The sequence below is a fragment of the Hyperoodon ampullatus genome (genome assembly GCF_949752795.1).
Source record: "Hyperoodon ampullatus genome assembly, chromosome: 1".
Taxonomy (NCBI): domain Eukaryota; kingdom Metazoa; phylum Chordata; class Mammalia; order Artiodactyla; family Ziphiidae; genus Hyperoodon; species Hyperoodon ampullatus.
In genome coordinates, this window is record NC_136914.1 from 113,787,072 (window position 1) to 113,802,473 (window position 15,402).

A 15,402-nucleotide genomic window follows, 5' to 3' on the forward strand; every position below is an offset into this window, starting at 1 on the left:
AACCGCTGAACAGACCGAGGAATAAATGGCAGATGGAGGAATCCAGACACAGAACAGAGAGACACCAGACAAGCACCAGACAAACGGACAGGCACCTCCTTCCGCTTGAACTCCACCACGGCGCTGGCGGTGTCGACGCCCCCGAGGAAGCTGGGCGCAGAGTCGTCTTCGTCGTACACGGTCACGGGGAAGGGCACCATCACCTCCTCCTCTCGTGCGCCGATGCGCACCGTGCACAAAGCCACCAGCTCATACTTCTCCCGCTTCTCGCGGTCCAGGGCCCAGCGCGTGCTCACCTCCAGGCTGTCCACAGCGCAGCGGAAGGGCAGACTCTCACCTGCGCACCAAGCAGACCAGGAACCCCGGGCTGAACCCCGGGCTGGGGAAAGGGTGAGCTGCCTTCCGTGGCATGGGCGGGGGCCCTGTGGATGGAGCCGGGGTGCATGCTGGCCCCGGGCCCTGGCCCCTCCTCGGCTCCACAGTGGGGCACGGTGCTCCAAGCACAGTTTGCAGTGAAGACTGTGCCCTGAGCTTCACTGTGGCTGCAGCCTGCACTGGTGCTGATGGGGAACAGAGGGACCAGGAGGCCTACATCAGGTCTTCATTCTGATCACCTGGGAGGGCTAGGCATACCCCTTCACACACCTTGCCTCTGCTGTGGGGAGGGCTGGCACCAGCTCAGCCCAGAGATTCAGCTCCCAGCATTTGCTGGTTTCTGAAAAAAAAAGATTTAGGAATTTTTTTTTTTAATTATGGAAGTGGTATGTGCTTATTTTAGAGAATGTGAGAAATAAAGCTATTCCACCACTTGGAAACAAACATGGTGGACATTTGGTGTGATTTTATATTAACACACAAGTATTTCTGACTGCCTGGTTTGAATCGCTGTCCTATACACCTTCTGGCTGTGTGGCCCAAGGCTGGTGGTTCTGTCTCTCTGTGCCTCAGTTTCCTCACCAGAAGAGGAGATGATGAAGGCAAAAGTGTCTGTTCCCTGCCAGACACTGCTGTACGTTCAGTGACTCACGTGTCTTTCCACAACCCAGTGAGGGAGGACCGGTAACAACAATACACTCTTCAAGCCAAGCCTGTTCTGGAATTCATCCTCCAGAAATGACCCAAAAAAGGGGAAAGGCTGAAGGCTTGAAGGTCAACACTGACCACCCCACAGCCAAGCACGGGAGGGCTGTCAACTCCACTCAGTGGGAAATCACATCAGAGCCACACATTACATGTGAATTACACATGTGGGAAATGCTTATCATGCAAACATGTCCCTCTGCTGTTTACGGTTACAAAAAACCCTTTTTTTGGCTAAAAAGGCAGCACGCTAAATCATACACTTTGCCGGCAATTCTGCACAAAGACTTCTATCCCTGCTGCAGGATAAATGAAAAGATGCTGGGAGAGTGTGAGTGACTGCTTTCCTTACGCTACTGAGGTTTTCTTCAACATTATTACCGTGTGTATGCCATCAACCTGGTGTGAATCCAGGTTCTACTTACTAATAAGTCCAGCTTGTAAGTGTCCCTTTTGAGTCCCAGTTCCTTGCCTTTAAATGGTTTAATGGCACCTCAGCTGCCTTCTCTCATCTCCACTGGGATCCAATTCCCTTCCCCTCCCCACATCCGTGCTCTTGGCCTCCCCAGGGCCATCTTGTGGCAGGACCATCTTGTGGCAAGGTCCACTGTCCTTGCAGCTGCTCAGGCGGAATCCTGGAACCATGCTTGGTCCCTTCTTTCTTTCAACACCCCGCATCCAACTCACCAGGATATCCTGCAGGATCCTCCTTCCAAACATGCCCACAACTCGCCTGCTTCTTGTTGCCCAAAGGTTTCCACCCTCACCCCAGACCTCCTCCTCTCTCAAGGATTTCTCCTGCCTCCTAATTTGTTTCTCTGCTTCCCCCTAAACCACCCACCCCCAATCATTTCTAACACAGCAGCCAGACTAAGCTCTTAAAGGTAAGGTATGTCCTGTCAATGACCCCCCCTCCCAAACACCTTCCATGGCTCCCCAGTCCCTCGGCAGGAAGCCTGCCGCCTACTTGGAACTGCTCTGCCCTCAGCAGCCTCCACCCTGCCCTGCGGTTCACTGCACTCCAGCTACATGGGGCTCCCACCTTGGTGCTCTTGAAGGGGCTCACTCTGCTTGCCTGGCACCCCCCCTTTGCTCCAGTGTCCTCTTTTCCCAGCAATCTGATTTGAGACAGTGGTCTCCACCACTCCACACCCTCTCAGCTTTACGTCCCACCTAGTCCCTTCAGAGGCCACCCAATTTCCTTAGCACGTGTGTGGTCTCCACCTCCCACGGGATGGAAGCTCCAGGCAGGTGGGATTTTGGCCTGATGTGTTCACTCTCTCATCCTTCGTCCCCAGAACGGTGCCTGGCCCATGGCAGGCGTACATGAGATACTCGTGGACTTCTGAATGAACGGATGATGGGGTGGTGCAGAGTAAACTCGACGGCCTGTGTAGAGGGACCGCAGCGCCGTGCCTGGCACTCAGCGGGCACCGAGGAAGGCTCCACGCGGCGGGCACTCACCTCCCAGAAGCCTGTAGGCCGCGCTGACGTTGGGGCAGAGGAACTGCACAGGCAGCAGGCGGAATTGGTGGAAGGTGCCGGGAGGCCTGTTCTCCCTAATGCGGAAGGACAGGCCCGTCTCGGGGAAGCAGAGGTCCCGGGGTTTGAGGGCACCGCAAGCCGGGAAGGAGGCGTTGATGATGGAGAAGTACACTCGGGCACAGCCCGGCCACTGGCACTCGCCCTCACGAAGGGACGTGGGCGACAGGAAGACCTGGAGGTAGATGGTGAGCAGCGGGAAGCCACCGTCTGCAGAGAGAGAAGTCATCAGGCCCGCCGGGGTGTCAGCCACACCTGCCCAGCGGTGGGGAACGGAACAGGGAGGGGGCAGGAGCTCGGGGCTGGGGCAAAGCCCAGTCCTCACCAGGGTCCACACAGGGCTCCTCTGGGCTTTCTGGCCCAGCCGCCACCTCCTGGGGGTTGCCTCACCGGCCCACCTCTCTTGTTTTTTAGGTCTCAGCTCAAATACCCTTCCTCAGGGAGGTGCCCTGAGCCCCGGGTCTAACACCAAGTGGAGAGCTTCCCCAGGGAGCGCTCTTGCCCAGCCCCTTTCCCCAAGGCAGTTCTTTTTTTTTTTCTGATTTTTAAAAACACTTTCATTTATTCTATTCTAGTCTATTCTCTTCTATTTTTCTATCTCTGGCTACGCCGCCTCTGGGATCTTAGTTCCCCGACCAGGGATTGAACCTGGGCCCTCGGGAGTGAAAGCACAGAGCCCTAAGCACTGGACTGCCAGGGAATCCATGTCCCCACCCCAGCCTCCCCAGGCAGTTTCACTGTCTTCGGAGACACAGACTTCCCCAGCACCTAGACAGGGGATTTCTGGCAAGTTCCAGCATGGAGGCACCACAGCAGCTCCCCCTCCAACTGGTCTGGATCTCAGCTGGGGTCGGGGGCTCTTCCCGGGCCCTCTATCTCAGCCCTGGGGAAGTGGCTGCCCCTCACATCTGCTCCTCCCGCATTCATTCGTTCTCTGTGCTTCTTACTAGCCTGTCCTCCATTGCTCCAATCTCCTGCTGTGGTTAATAATTCTCTATACAAACTTTCCCCGTTCAAATTACTGATTTCTCTCCTGACTGGACCCGACAGGTACCCGAGGTCACTCTCCAATCACGAACAGGACAGGCCTCCTACAAAACTCAGACCCTCAGCAGATTCCACTCTGGCCTCCACCCCAGTGGTCCTGGTTCTTCAAGTTCCCCACTGGGGGCTCGAGATGCAGACGGCAGCAACTAAGTGTGTGCGGAGCCAAGACCTATGTCAGGTGCTACCTCCTCCAGGAGCCGCCTGGGGTGCCCTGACGGGGGGCAGCTTTACTTGGGGACCCTGGCTTCACTTGGCAGATGGGTGCGGCCACTCTGCCCCTGTTGGGCGGTGCCACCCACTCCGTGTTCCCAGGCATGCCGCCTGTCTCTCAGCGCACACGGGGGCTCAGGGCTGGCGTGAGGGTCCAGGGAGGCCATGTCTACGGTGGAGGGGCTCAGAGGGGGGCACTACTGGGTGTGTGATCACCATTTGGTGCCACGAGGCACAACTCTGCTCCATGACCCCTGCTCCCCGCAAGTCTCAGGGTCCCACGTGGCCTACACTCCAGCTGAGACCTCTGCTCTGAGGAGTTGGCCAGGCCTTCCTCCCTGCTCCACTTCCATCTCTGGCACCAGGCCCAAGTCCCTGCCAGGTGTCAAGGGCAGCTTGCTGCTGACTTCCCTGGTGGCGCAGTCACAGTGGTTAAGACTCTGTGCTCCCAAAGCAGGGGGCCCGGGTTTGCTCCCTGGTCAGGGAGCTAGATCCCACATGCATGCTGCAACTAAGAGTTCGCATCCCACAACTAAGGAGCCCGCCTGCTACAACTAAGGAGCCGGTGAGCCGCAAGTAAGGAGAACTGCGAGCCACACTTTCCGTGGGAACTGCTGTTTCTCCAGCAAGTTGCAGACCATTTGCTAAAGTGAGATCCTGGGATTTTTCTCCTCTTAACTCCTCTCTCACAACCCCAAATCCTTGTTAACCCAACTGGAAAAGGCATCTGGCTCCTGCATGGACAGAGCACCCAAATCCTTCACGTGGGTTCTCCAAAATCCAAACAGCCTCAGAAGGCCTAAGGGTCATCAGTGGTCCCCAAGCTCACCCTGGCTCCCTCACTGGCTGCGCACAGAGGCAGGCCAGCCTCATCTCACTCTCTCCACTCTCACACAGCAGGAGCCACAGGGGAAGCCACCCTCGGTGTGACGTGTGCTGTGTGAGGCTAAGGCGAGGGTGGGGGGTGGGGGCAATGAGGTGCGTAGGGGTCAGGGCTGCTCCCTTACTGCGGATGCTGAGCTTCTCCCAGGAGCTGTGGTCCAGGCTCCGGTTAAGGTAGAGAAGCCCCGTGTCCTCCTGGATACGGACCCAGTCGTTCTCGTGCAGCCGTGTGCGGTAGGCGCCGTAGAGGTGCTGGCCCAGGCGGAAGCTGGGCACCTCCTCGGGGAGGTCTTGCAGGGCGTGGACGTAGAGCAGGGGCATGCCGGCCGGCTGGTCCACGTACAGCCTCTCCCAGTAAGCATCCCTTGAGAAGTAGAGTCCCAGTGGGGCTGCAGGAAGCAGGGAAGCACATGAGGGAGGGAGGGAGGGAGGGGTGATGACGGTGATGACGGAACCCAGAGCAGGCCTCCTAGGCAGACCAGTGTTCCCCAGTGGCTTTATTTCACATTTTTAAAAATTGGAGTATAGTTGCTTTACAATGTTGCATTAGTTGCTCCTGTACAGCAAAGTGAATCAGCTATATGTATACATATATCCCCTCCTTTTTGTATTTCCTTCCCATTTAGGTCACCACAGAGCACTGAGTAGAGTTCCCTGAGCTATAGAATAGGTTCTCATTAGTTATCTATTTTATACATAGTATGCAAAGTGTATATATGTCAATCCCAATCTCCCAACTCATCCCATCATCCCCCATTTTACATTTTAATAATAGATTCTTTGTGGACCAGAAAAGAAAATTTCACTAATTTGAAATTCTGATCTTAGTAGGTCTTTCTCATCTGTAGTCCTAAGTACATCAACACACAATTATCTATATAGCTAAACACTAGCTGAGGGACCTCCCTGGTGGCGCAGTGGTTAATACTCTGTGCTCCCAAAGCAGGGGGCACGGGTTTGCTCCCCGGTCAGGGAACTAGATCCCACATGCATGCTGCAACTAAGAGTTCGCATCCCACAACTAAGGAGCCCGCCTGCTGCAACTAAGGAGCTGGTGAGCCGCAACTAAGGAGAACTGCGAGCCACAAATAAGGAGCCTGGAAGCTGCAACTAAGACCCAGTGCAACTAAATAAGTAACAAACAAACTAACTAACTAACTAAACATTAAATTAAAAACACTAGCTGAAAGTACACCACTTTAAAACAGAAAAAGGAGGAAGTGAGGCAGCTTTAAAACCGTTGCAAAATCGTTCTCGATTACCCAAGTTTAATAAGCAGGTGAACCACTCAGCTGGGAGTTCACCCAGGCTTCTGAGCAAATCACCTGGAGCCAGAGTTTTCAAGTGTACAAGACGTTGCCAGACAAGCAGGGCAGGCAGGAGTCACCGAAGATGAACAGAGCACTAATCAATCTTTAGCTAAAGTCAATCACACTCCTACCATATGACCCAGAAATTCCACTCCACTTATCCAAGAGAAATGAAAACATATGTCCATCAAATAACTTATTCACAAATGCTGGGGTTATTCACAGAGCCAAGAACTGGAAAGAGTCCAGATGTGCTCCAGCGGGTGAACAGATAAGCAAACGGTGGTCCATCAGGGCCACTGATACACATGACAGTCTGGACGGATCTCACAGACATCCTGCCAAGTAGAAGGAGCAGCATGAGAGAATCACATGGCACGGTTCCAGACTGATTTTAAGCGACAGATATCAGACTGGCTACCTGTTGGTGGCGGGGGAGGCAACAGACCAGGAAGGGCAGGAGGCATGTTCTGGGGAACATAAAGGCTTTGTATCCCGATACGGGCGTGGCTCACACAGGCACATCCACTGGTTAACAGTGTACAGCCAAGATTTATGCACTTCAACCTATGTAGGTTCTGCTGAAATTGATCGCCAACGGACTGTGGGTAGAGCTGTAAATGCCACGAGGAAGGCGGATGCTGACCATGGCTGCGCTGGGTGAGCCCACGGAAGCCCTCATCCTACTAACTCTGCTGACTTTGTATATGTTCAGCATTTTTCATCACAAGAAATTTTAAAAAATATTAAGAATTTTTAAAAGGTGGATAAATGGGCAAGCAATGCTTTAAAAACCTGTAAATGCTTAAAAACCTACTCTATGAAGCACAAAAAAGTATCAATGCACAAAGCAAACATGAGAAACACTGTACTTTTGTGTAACCGTTTTCTCCTTTCAATCAGTTTGTTTCCACCTACATCCCGTTTCCCTTGCAGCCATGGGGGTGAGTGGCCGGTCCACTCCACACGAGCAGAGGAACGCTGGGTCTGCCTGGGCCCTTGAGGACTCCCTTGGGTGTGGGAAACAATCAAGTGCCAGGTGAAGTCAGGTGAAGAGAACAGGCGAGACCTTTTGGATCCCAAAGTGGTAAAACAGCAAGAAAACTAGAAGGCTGCTTGCACTGTGGAAGGTTTTCCAAGGATGACCTCAAAGGCAGCCAGGCTGGGAATGCCAACTTGGAGGGAAGTGTGCATTCAGTCCTGCCAGCCCAGTGCCCAGTGTGGGTGCTGCCCTGCCAGACAGGCCTGGACCACAGAGCAAGGGTGAGAGGGAGAGAGCAGGAGAGAAACAGAAGGAGAGAGAGGGAAGGAGCAGAAAGAGAAAGGGGATCAGGTGAAAGGGGGAGAGGAAGGGGGGGAAAGAGAGCGATGCTCTGGCTAGAGCCAAAGGCCTGGCCCTGCATACCCCACACTAAAGACAGAGATGGAGGGAAGGGAGCTGCACGCCTGGCGCGGACCTACTAGACCTTCAGAAATCTGCTCCGTAGGAGTGCTGTCCCTGGAGTGGGACCCAGAGTTACTGGGCCTCTGCAGGTGCGGTACAGGGAAGGGCAGGCTAGGACCTCCAGGACCCAGCCCTGTGCCTTGAGAGAGGCTCTGTGCGGTGGCCTTCCTGCCCTGCAGCCTCTTGGGGGAGGATCCATCCCAGAGCATCACACTGCCTGCCATCCAAGGGGGAGGTCGCTCAAGGAGCCGCAGGAAGAAGTCACGCTGGGGAACTCTGGGGAGGGAGAGCTGAGACACTGCTTCCCCCACTCTGGGGTCTCGTTGGCAGAGACCACCAGCAGGAGCTGCCCACACGTGGCTGAATGCCACCCTCCTGTCCCCACACCCTCCCTACTGGCCCAAGAAGACACAGGCTGCCCCGCAGATGCACTCAGGGCTGACTTCTTTGGGATTTAGTAGCTGATGCTGACAGACAGGCAGGCAGCTCAGAGGGCTGTGTCAGCCCCAAACGGCCACAAGACTGGACTCTTCCCTGCTACTGTTAAAGGGCAGCCAATGGCACCGGCTTGGAGCAGGGCTTTTGCCAGCTGGGCCGAGTGATGGGCCACGGCTGACAGGTCCTCCCACACAGCTAGGATTCACTCCACAGGCTCGAGCTTCCTGGGAGCAGCTCATAGTTTGGGGCCCCAAAGAGGATCCTACAACACTGCTCACCACTGCTCTTTTTTTCCTTTTTTCTTCATTTGAAAATATCTTCTTCCAATTTATGACTTACATATTGATTTTTTTTTTAACATCTTCATCACTGCTCTTGAGACAAAGGCAGGAGTACTTCCTGTGGTGTCTCCTCACCCAACAGGAGAGGACAGCCACCCAACGGGAGGGGAGGGACAGCTGCAGAGTGGTCCCTGCTGGGGCTCGTCCCCCGCTAGGAGCGTGCCGGAGCCCCACCGCGCCGCCTGGCAGAGTAACCCCGGGTCTGTGCTCCTCACAGAAATCAGATGGGCTTCCAGCCTATGGCAGCACCCTGCCCGGGAAGGCCGAGTCTGGGAAGGAAGGCTCGGAAGGGGGATCAGAGCCAGGCACAGCTCTGCTGCCCCAAGACAAGGGCCTGAATCACGAGCAGCAACCAGGCTTCCTTTCCCTCCAACAAACAGTCCACGAAGGCTGCGAGTCAGAGGGTCTAGTGGGAGCTCTGGGGTGGGGGGTGGCCGGGCAGGGGGAAGGACGTTGCTGCTCACTGCCCCATGGACACGAGAAGGAAAGGTCTCCCGTCCCTCTACCGCCGCCTTCTCCAGAGGACCTGGCCCGCCGCCTCGCGGTGGTGTGGTGTGCAGTGAGCGCAGCCGGCTGGACCGACAAAGCCCAAGGCCAAGCCCCCCCCTCCCCACCGACCCTCTATTTTCTTCGCAATCCCAGACGGGGGTGCAAACGGGACCACTGCTTTGCAAACAGACACTGAGGCGGGAACAAAAGAAAGCTGTCTGCCCGCTCAAGGGCACACACACAGCCAGCCAGAGAACTGGGATTCGGACGGCAGTCTCTCCAGCAGCACACCCCTCTCCGGCCTGCTCAACCCCACTTCACAGCGGGCCGGGCCCTGCTGCCACCGTGCCCGCTGCCCCGCTGAGCCCTGCGTGGTGACCGCAAGTCAGCAACACCAGCCTGCAGTGGAAGGCGGTCCCCGAGGACTCACCTTCTCTTGGGAAGCTTGCATTCCTGGCCACAAAGAGGATGAGAGACTGTAATTCCCAGTGGTCGACAGGGTGGTGGCCTGGTGGCAGCCCAGGCTCATGACACCACGCTGGGTGGGAAGGGGGCTCAGCCAGGGCCAGGGCCGCCGGCGTCCTCCTCACCCTGGCAGAAAGGCACGCACCGAATGCTAGTGATCTGGGATGCTGCCAGCGGGTCCCGTCTCACAGAGCTGCAGGCAACTCTGCCGGTGGGGAGCCCAGGGTGGATGTTGGTCCACAGGACAGCATACCGCCAAGGGCAGCCTGTGTCTGCCAGCCTGCTAGGCCACCAGCTCTCCGTGGTCTGCCAGACCCCTCCGTGGAGAGGTGAGGTCTGCGTTCTGGCCCCCGGAGTACCAGCGAGAGTATGCTGTGTGACGACTGAGACTACAGGAGAGGAACACAGCTTCTGCCGGCTCATCCTTTGGGGACACACACACACACACACACACACACACACACACACCACGCCCCCCAACCCATCCCTGGTCAGCTGTGCAAGAACCAGCTGCCCTTGGAGCCACCAGCGGGGGGTCCTTACACATGGGTCTTCTGTGGCGGGGGGAGAGGCCTGCCCCACCTGCCAGGTAGGGAGGAACAGATCCAGAACGGGGCTCCTCCTCCTGGGCCCCCTGGAGTGCATGCACTTTCAGTGGTCCGGGGTCTGGGAGGTAGGAGGGGCCCGAGCTCCCAGGGGCCCCTACCTCTAAGCTGGTCCAGTCCCCACCATACAGACCACATGTGCAGGAGAGAATGGGCCTTGCCCGCTCTCATCTCACAGAGCCAGGCCCTACGGGATCTGTGTGGGGCTCAGTCTGTTGCTGCCTAAAGGGATTTGTGGGCTGGGCAATGCTTGCGAGCGGAAACAGACTTAAATGCACTTAAAATGCCTCCCAGGTGGTCCCTGCTCAGGGCATGGCTGCCTTAATGTTCCTCCTTGTCACAAACACTTTTAGATGGAAAAACACATGCTCCGAGGTGGGGAATGAGGACGTGGGTGCAGGGCTGGCCTCAAGGGGGTGTAGCCTGGGGAGACCACAGGGCCTCGTTTTTGGTTTAAGGCTCTGCTGTCACTGTCCTGAAATCCCTCAAAATTCTAGAACAAGGGGCCCACATCTTCATTCCACGCTGGGCCCCACAAATGATGCGGCCAATCCCGGTGGGTGAATGAGGAGAGCCTGGGACGGGCCGTCGCGGGTGTCCAGTTTCGTGGGGCTGTGCAGCCTCGGGGGAGTGGTGGCCTCCTCTGGACCTCGTTTTCTTCAACTGTGAACAAGAGAAGGGCAGGCTGGGGAGAGGAGGAGCAGCCGGAGCAGGTGCAGACAGGCCTCACCTTTGCCCAGGTACATATCGCACAAAGCTCTCACTTCGGATTCACAATCACCATGCGCAAATCCCTTCACTGCCCCATTTCACAGGTAAGAACACTGAGGCTGGGAGGTGAGAAGCTTTCCCGAGGTCAAACAGCTGGAGATTCTGCATCTCAGGGTTTGGTACAACGGCTAACAAAGTGGTGGTGGAAGTCAGGATCAGGGCAGACGCTGGTCCCGCTGGGAAGCCCAGGGCCCTGCCAGCTGACCACCCCTCTCTGCCGGCATTGTTTTGCCAGGAAGGGCTTCCCGGCCTGTGAGCTCAGACCTGCCTCTGGTGAGAGCCTCCCGTGGAACTTCGGGCAGGTCAACACAGCAGGGCTTGCAAGGCCTGTCCCACCCATGCCTTCCATCCCTGAATGTCACCGGGTGACAGAATTCTCCCCCCACATAGTTTCACGTTTCTGCCTGGACAGGCATGGTCAGCATCACCTCGAGGCTCTGGTTCCTCAGGCTGCCCCGGCACCACAGCAAGGGGTGAGGAGCTGGGTTTTGCTCACACAGGAGGGGCGGGTCCCGCACTGCTGAGAGACCCCAAGGACCTTCACGGCGTGTGTGTGTGTGTGTGTGTGTGTGTGTGTGTGTGTGCCCGAGCATGCAGGAGGTGGCAGAGATGCATGGGTCCAAGACCCCATCTACTCCCGCCCTGCCCCGCCCCTGCAGGGAGAAGATGTGGAACTAAGGTTCAGTGGGGGTGGGGTGCTGCTCTGCTCTGAGCAGGGCCTCCTTCAACATCTTTACAAGTAGAGCGACCCGGGCACTGAGGGTCTCATTTGGTGCGTGCAGTCACCAGCCTTCTTCTACCCCGGAAACGCAGCTTTCAATGTTCCATACCTGGTTGGGATGTGTCATTTACTTGTATTTGACACATCCCAACCAGGTACAAATACGATATTTGTTTTTCTCTTTCTGACTTACTTCATTCTGTATGACAGTCTCTAGATGCATCCACGTGTCTACAAATGACCCAATTTCGTGTCATTTACTTGTATTTGGATGCAGACAGAACCAGGCCCAAGTCCCCACCTCACTCTCGTTCATTTAACTCTCCACAAGCTCAGACGTGCGTGCACACTCACACAGGCACTCTTACCCACACTGGTCACAGGGGCATACGTTCTCAGACACGCATGGGATGCTCTGAGCACCCTCCTTTGCGGTGGAGGACACCACAGGTGGACAAGAGTTTCTGGTTGTCATCCCTTGCTTCTGCGGCACAGGGTGTGGGGACATCCTCTGGGCTCAGTCACATGCCAGATGTACGCTGTCCCTCGGTGCCAGAGCAGCCCATGCCCTTACCCCGCGATCACCTTCCCACAGCTTCCCAGACCAGACGCCTCTGTATGCCTGCTGAGAGCCTCAATTCCCCTGTGCCTGGAGGGTCGCCTCCTGCTAGCCTGCACAACCTAGCCAACTTCTCCACGTGCAGTGGGCTGTGACCCCAGCCTGGGGAGGGGGCCCCTTCCCTGGGTATCTGCCCTTAGCCTGAGGGTGGCCCACAGAGCTCTCCTACACTCACCACTGCTGACCAACTCTTATGTTAACCTCTCCTGGTTCCTTTGCTGTGTGGGTACTGTCTCCTGACTGGACGCTGACTGATACACACACATCTCCCTCTTACATATACACTTATCTCACACGCACGTGGTTACACACTCTCACTGTTGCACACTCAACCCCCCTTCCCCATTCTCTCGTTCATTTAGTGAGTCACACTGAGCCTGCCCAGCCCTGACCGTAGGCTCACCTCATCAGCTCTCCTGATCAGCTCTGGCCATCAGGGGCCACACACAGCTCCCCTGAGGTTCCCTCGACCTCCTCACCACCCTCAGTGGAGGATGTGCTGCCATCTGACCATGCCAGGCCAGAGCCAGGCAGTCACTTCCTAACCGGGTGCTCTTGGCTAATCAGAGTGAGTCACACTCACCGTGGTCATGGACACACCCAGGGCCCCAGACAACTAGAAATGTCCTAGGACTACACCTTGAAAGCCAGAATTTGGGGCTCTCAAGAAAGAAAAAACATTGTGAGATGGTATGATCTGAGAACCGTGTGGGGTTACAGCAGCGCCTGAATCTGTGTGCAAGGCAGGCCCTTCCTTCAGAATCCACTCACTGGGCAGCCCCGCTCCTGCCCTTGATGAGCGCCATATCATGCAGATGACAGCTTTATTATGGCCAGCAGAACCTCCTTAACAGACGGTTTCCTAACGCCATCATCTTCACTGGGAATAGGAACCAGATCTCGTGGACTCCTCCCCAGGGGTGGCCCCTCCCCCTGCGGGCCAGCTGTCCCCGTGGGGGGTCCCTCCAGCCCCAAGGCCCAGACAAGGGTGCTTGGCACCATCACCCTCTCCTCGCCCACCTCATGCCCCTCCTCCCATATCCCATTCACGTTTTCTCTTTATTCCAGTTCAATATTTGATACGTACAGAGTATATTTTGCAGAACATTTATGCCGAAAGTATATTCTGTGACAAACATCCATGAACCCATGGCTGACGTAACTGGACACTTGGCAACACTGCTGCCCCTCCTACGCCCTCACCTTCCACCTCATCCACTCACAGCAAACGTGAATCTGTGTCTGTGTTTTTCTTATCCCCCTCCATTTTTTTTTTTTTTTTTTGCAGTACGCGGGCCTCTCACTGTTGTGGCCTCTCCCGTTGCGGAGCACAGGCTCCGGACGCGCAGGCTCAGCGGCCATGGCTCACAGGCCCAGCTGCTCCGCGGCATGTGGGATCTTCCCGGACCAGGGCACGAACCCATATCCCCTGCATTGGCAGGCGGACTCTCAACCACTGCGCCACCAGGGAAGCCCGCCACCTCCATTTAAAAACACTTTTACCTCATTCTTTTTTTGTTGTTGAATTTTTGAATTTTATTTTATTTTTTTATATAGCAGGTTCTTATTAGTTATCCATTTTACATGTATTACATGTATTAGTCTATATACGTCAATCCCAATCACCCAATTCATCACACCCCAGCCCCGCCACTTTCCTGCCTTGGTGTCCACGTGTTTGTTCTCTACATCTGTGTCTCTATTTCTGCCCTGCAAACTGGTTCATCTGTACCATTTTTCTAGGTTCCACATATATGCGTTAATATACGATATTTGTTTTTCTCTTTCTGACTTACTTCACTCTGTATGACAGTCTCTAGATGCATCCACATCTCTACAAATGACCCAATTTCGTACCTTTTAATGGCTGAGTAATATTCCATTGCATATATGTGCCACATCTTCTTTATGCATTCATCTGTCGATGGGCATTTAGGTTGCTTCCATGACCTGGCTATTGTAAATAGTGCTGCAATGAACACTGGGGTACATGTGTCTTTTTTGCCTTGCTCTCTTTTTTTTTAACATCTTTATTGGAGTATAATTGCTTTACAATGGTGTGTTAGTTTCTGTTTTATAACAAAGTGAATCAGTTACACATATACATATTTTCCCATATCTCTTCCCTCTTGCGGTTTTCTCTGGGTATATGCCCAGTAGTGAGATTGCTGGGTCGTATGGTAATTCTATTTTTAGTTTTTTAAGGAACTGCATACTGTTCTCCATAGTGGCTGTATCAGTTTACATTCCCACCAACAGTGCAAGAGGGTTCCCTTTTCTCCACACTCTCTCTAGCATTTGTTGTTTGCAGATTTTCTGATGATGCCCATTCTAACTGGTGTGAGGTGACACCTCACTGTAGTTTTGATTTGCATTCTCTAATAATTAGTGATGTTGAGCAGCTTTTCATATGCTTCTTGGCCATCTGTATGTCTTCTTTGGAGGAATGTCTATTTAGGTCTTCTGCCCATTTCTGGATTTGGATTGCCTGTTTGTTTTTTTAATATTGAGCTGCATGAGCTGTTTATATATTTTGGAGATTAATCCTTTGTCCGTTGATTCATTTGCAAATACTTTCTCCCATTCTGAGGGTTGTCTTTTCGTCTTATTTGTAGTTTCCTTTGCTTTGCAAAAACTTTTAAGTTTCATTAGGTCCCATTTATTTTTGTTTTTATTTCCATTTCTCTAGGAGGTGGATCAAAAAGATCTTGCTGTGATTTACGTCCAAGAGTGTTCTTCCTATGTTTTCCTCTAAGAGTTTTATAGGGTCCGGTCTTACATTTAGGTCTCTAATCCATTTTGAGTTTATTTTTGTGTATGGTGTTAGGGAGTGTTCTGATTTCATTCTTTTACATGTAGCTGTCCAGTTTTCCCAGCACCACTTATTGAAGAGACTGTCTTTTCTCCATTGTATATCCTTGTCTCCTCTGTCATAGATTAGTTGACCACAGGTGCGTGGGTTTGTCTCTGGGCTTTCTATCCTGCTCCGTTAATCTATATTTCTGTTTTTCTGCCAGTACCATACTGTCTTGATTAGCTTTGTAGTATAGTCTGAAGTCAGGGAGTCTGATTCTTCCAGCTCTGTTTCTTTCCCTCAAGACTGCTTTGGCTATTCAGGGTCTTTTGTGTTTCCATAAAAATTTTAAGATTTTTTGTTCTAGTTCTGTAAAAAAAAATGCCATTCATAGTTTGATAGGGATTGCATTGATTCTGTAGATTGCTTTGGGTAGTACAGTCATTTTCACAATATTGATTCTTCCAATCCAAGAACATTGTGTATCTCTCTCCATCGTTTGTGTCATCTTTAATTTCTCTCATCAGTGTCTTATACTTTTCTGAATACAGGTCTTTTGTCTCCCTAGGTAGGTTTATTCCTAGGTATTTTATTCTTTTTGTTGCAATGGTAAATGGGAGTGTTTCCTTAATTTCTCTTTCAGA

The 15,402-nt window shown here is 53.7% G+C and overlaps 1 protein-coding gene across 16 annotated transcripts in view; it reads right to left on the minus strand.

Annotated features, from left to right (window-relative positions):
- The window catches only part of RET (ret proto-oncogene), a gene marked incomplete at both ends in the record, with an annotated part of 59,366 nt that overhangs the window by 24,651 nt on the left and 19,313 nt on the right, over window positions 1-15,402 (minus strand). For 4 of the 16 annotated variants that reach the window (XM_079699481.1, XM_079699479.1, XM_079699478.1 and 1 more), the window contains 3 exons: window positions 96-337; window positions 2,545-2,832; window positions 4,887-5,150. The exons of 3 other annotated variants lie outside the window; for them this stretch is intronic. In XM_079699481.1, the coding sequence (XP_079555607.1) occupies window positions 96-337; window positions 2,545-2,832; window positions 4,887-5,150 (794 nt within the window). The remainder of the gene's footprint in view (window positions 1-95; window positions 338-2,544; window positions 2,833-4,886; window positions 5,151-15,402) is intronic. 9 more of the 16 variants (XM_079699485.1, XM_079699482.1, XM_079699472.1 and 6 more) reach the window with 3 other exon arrangements.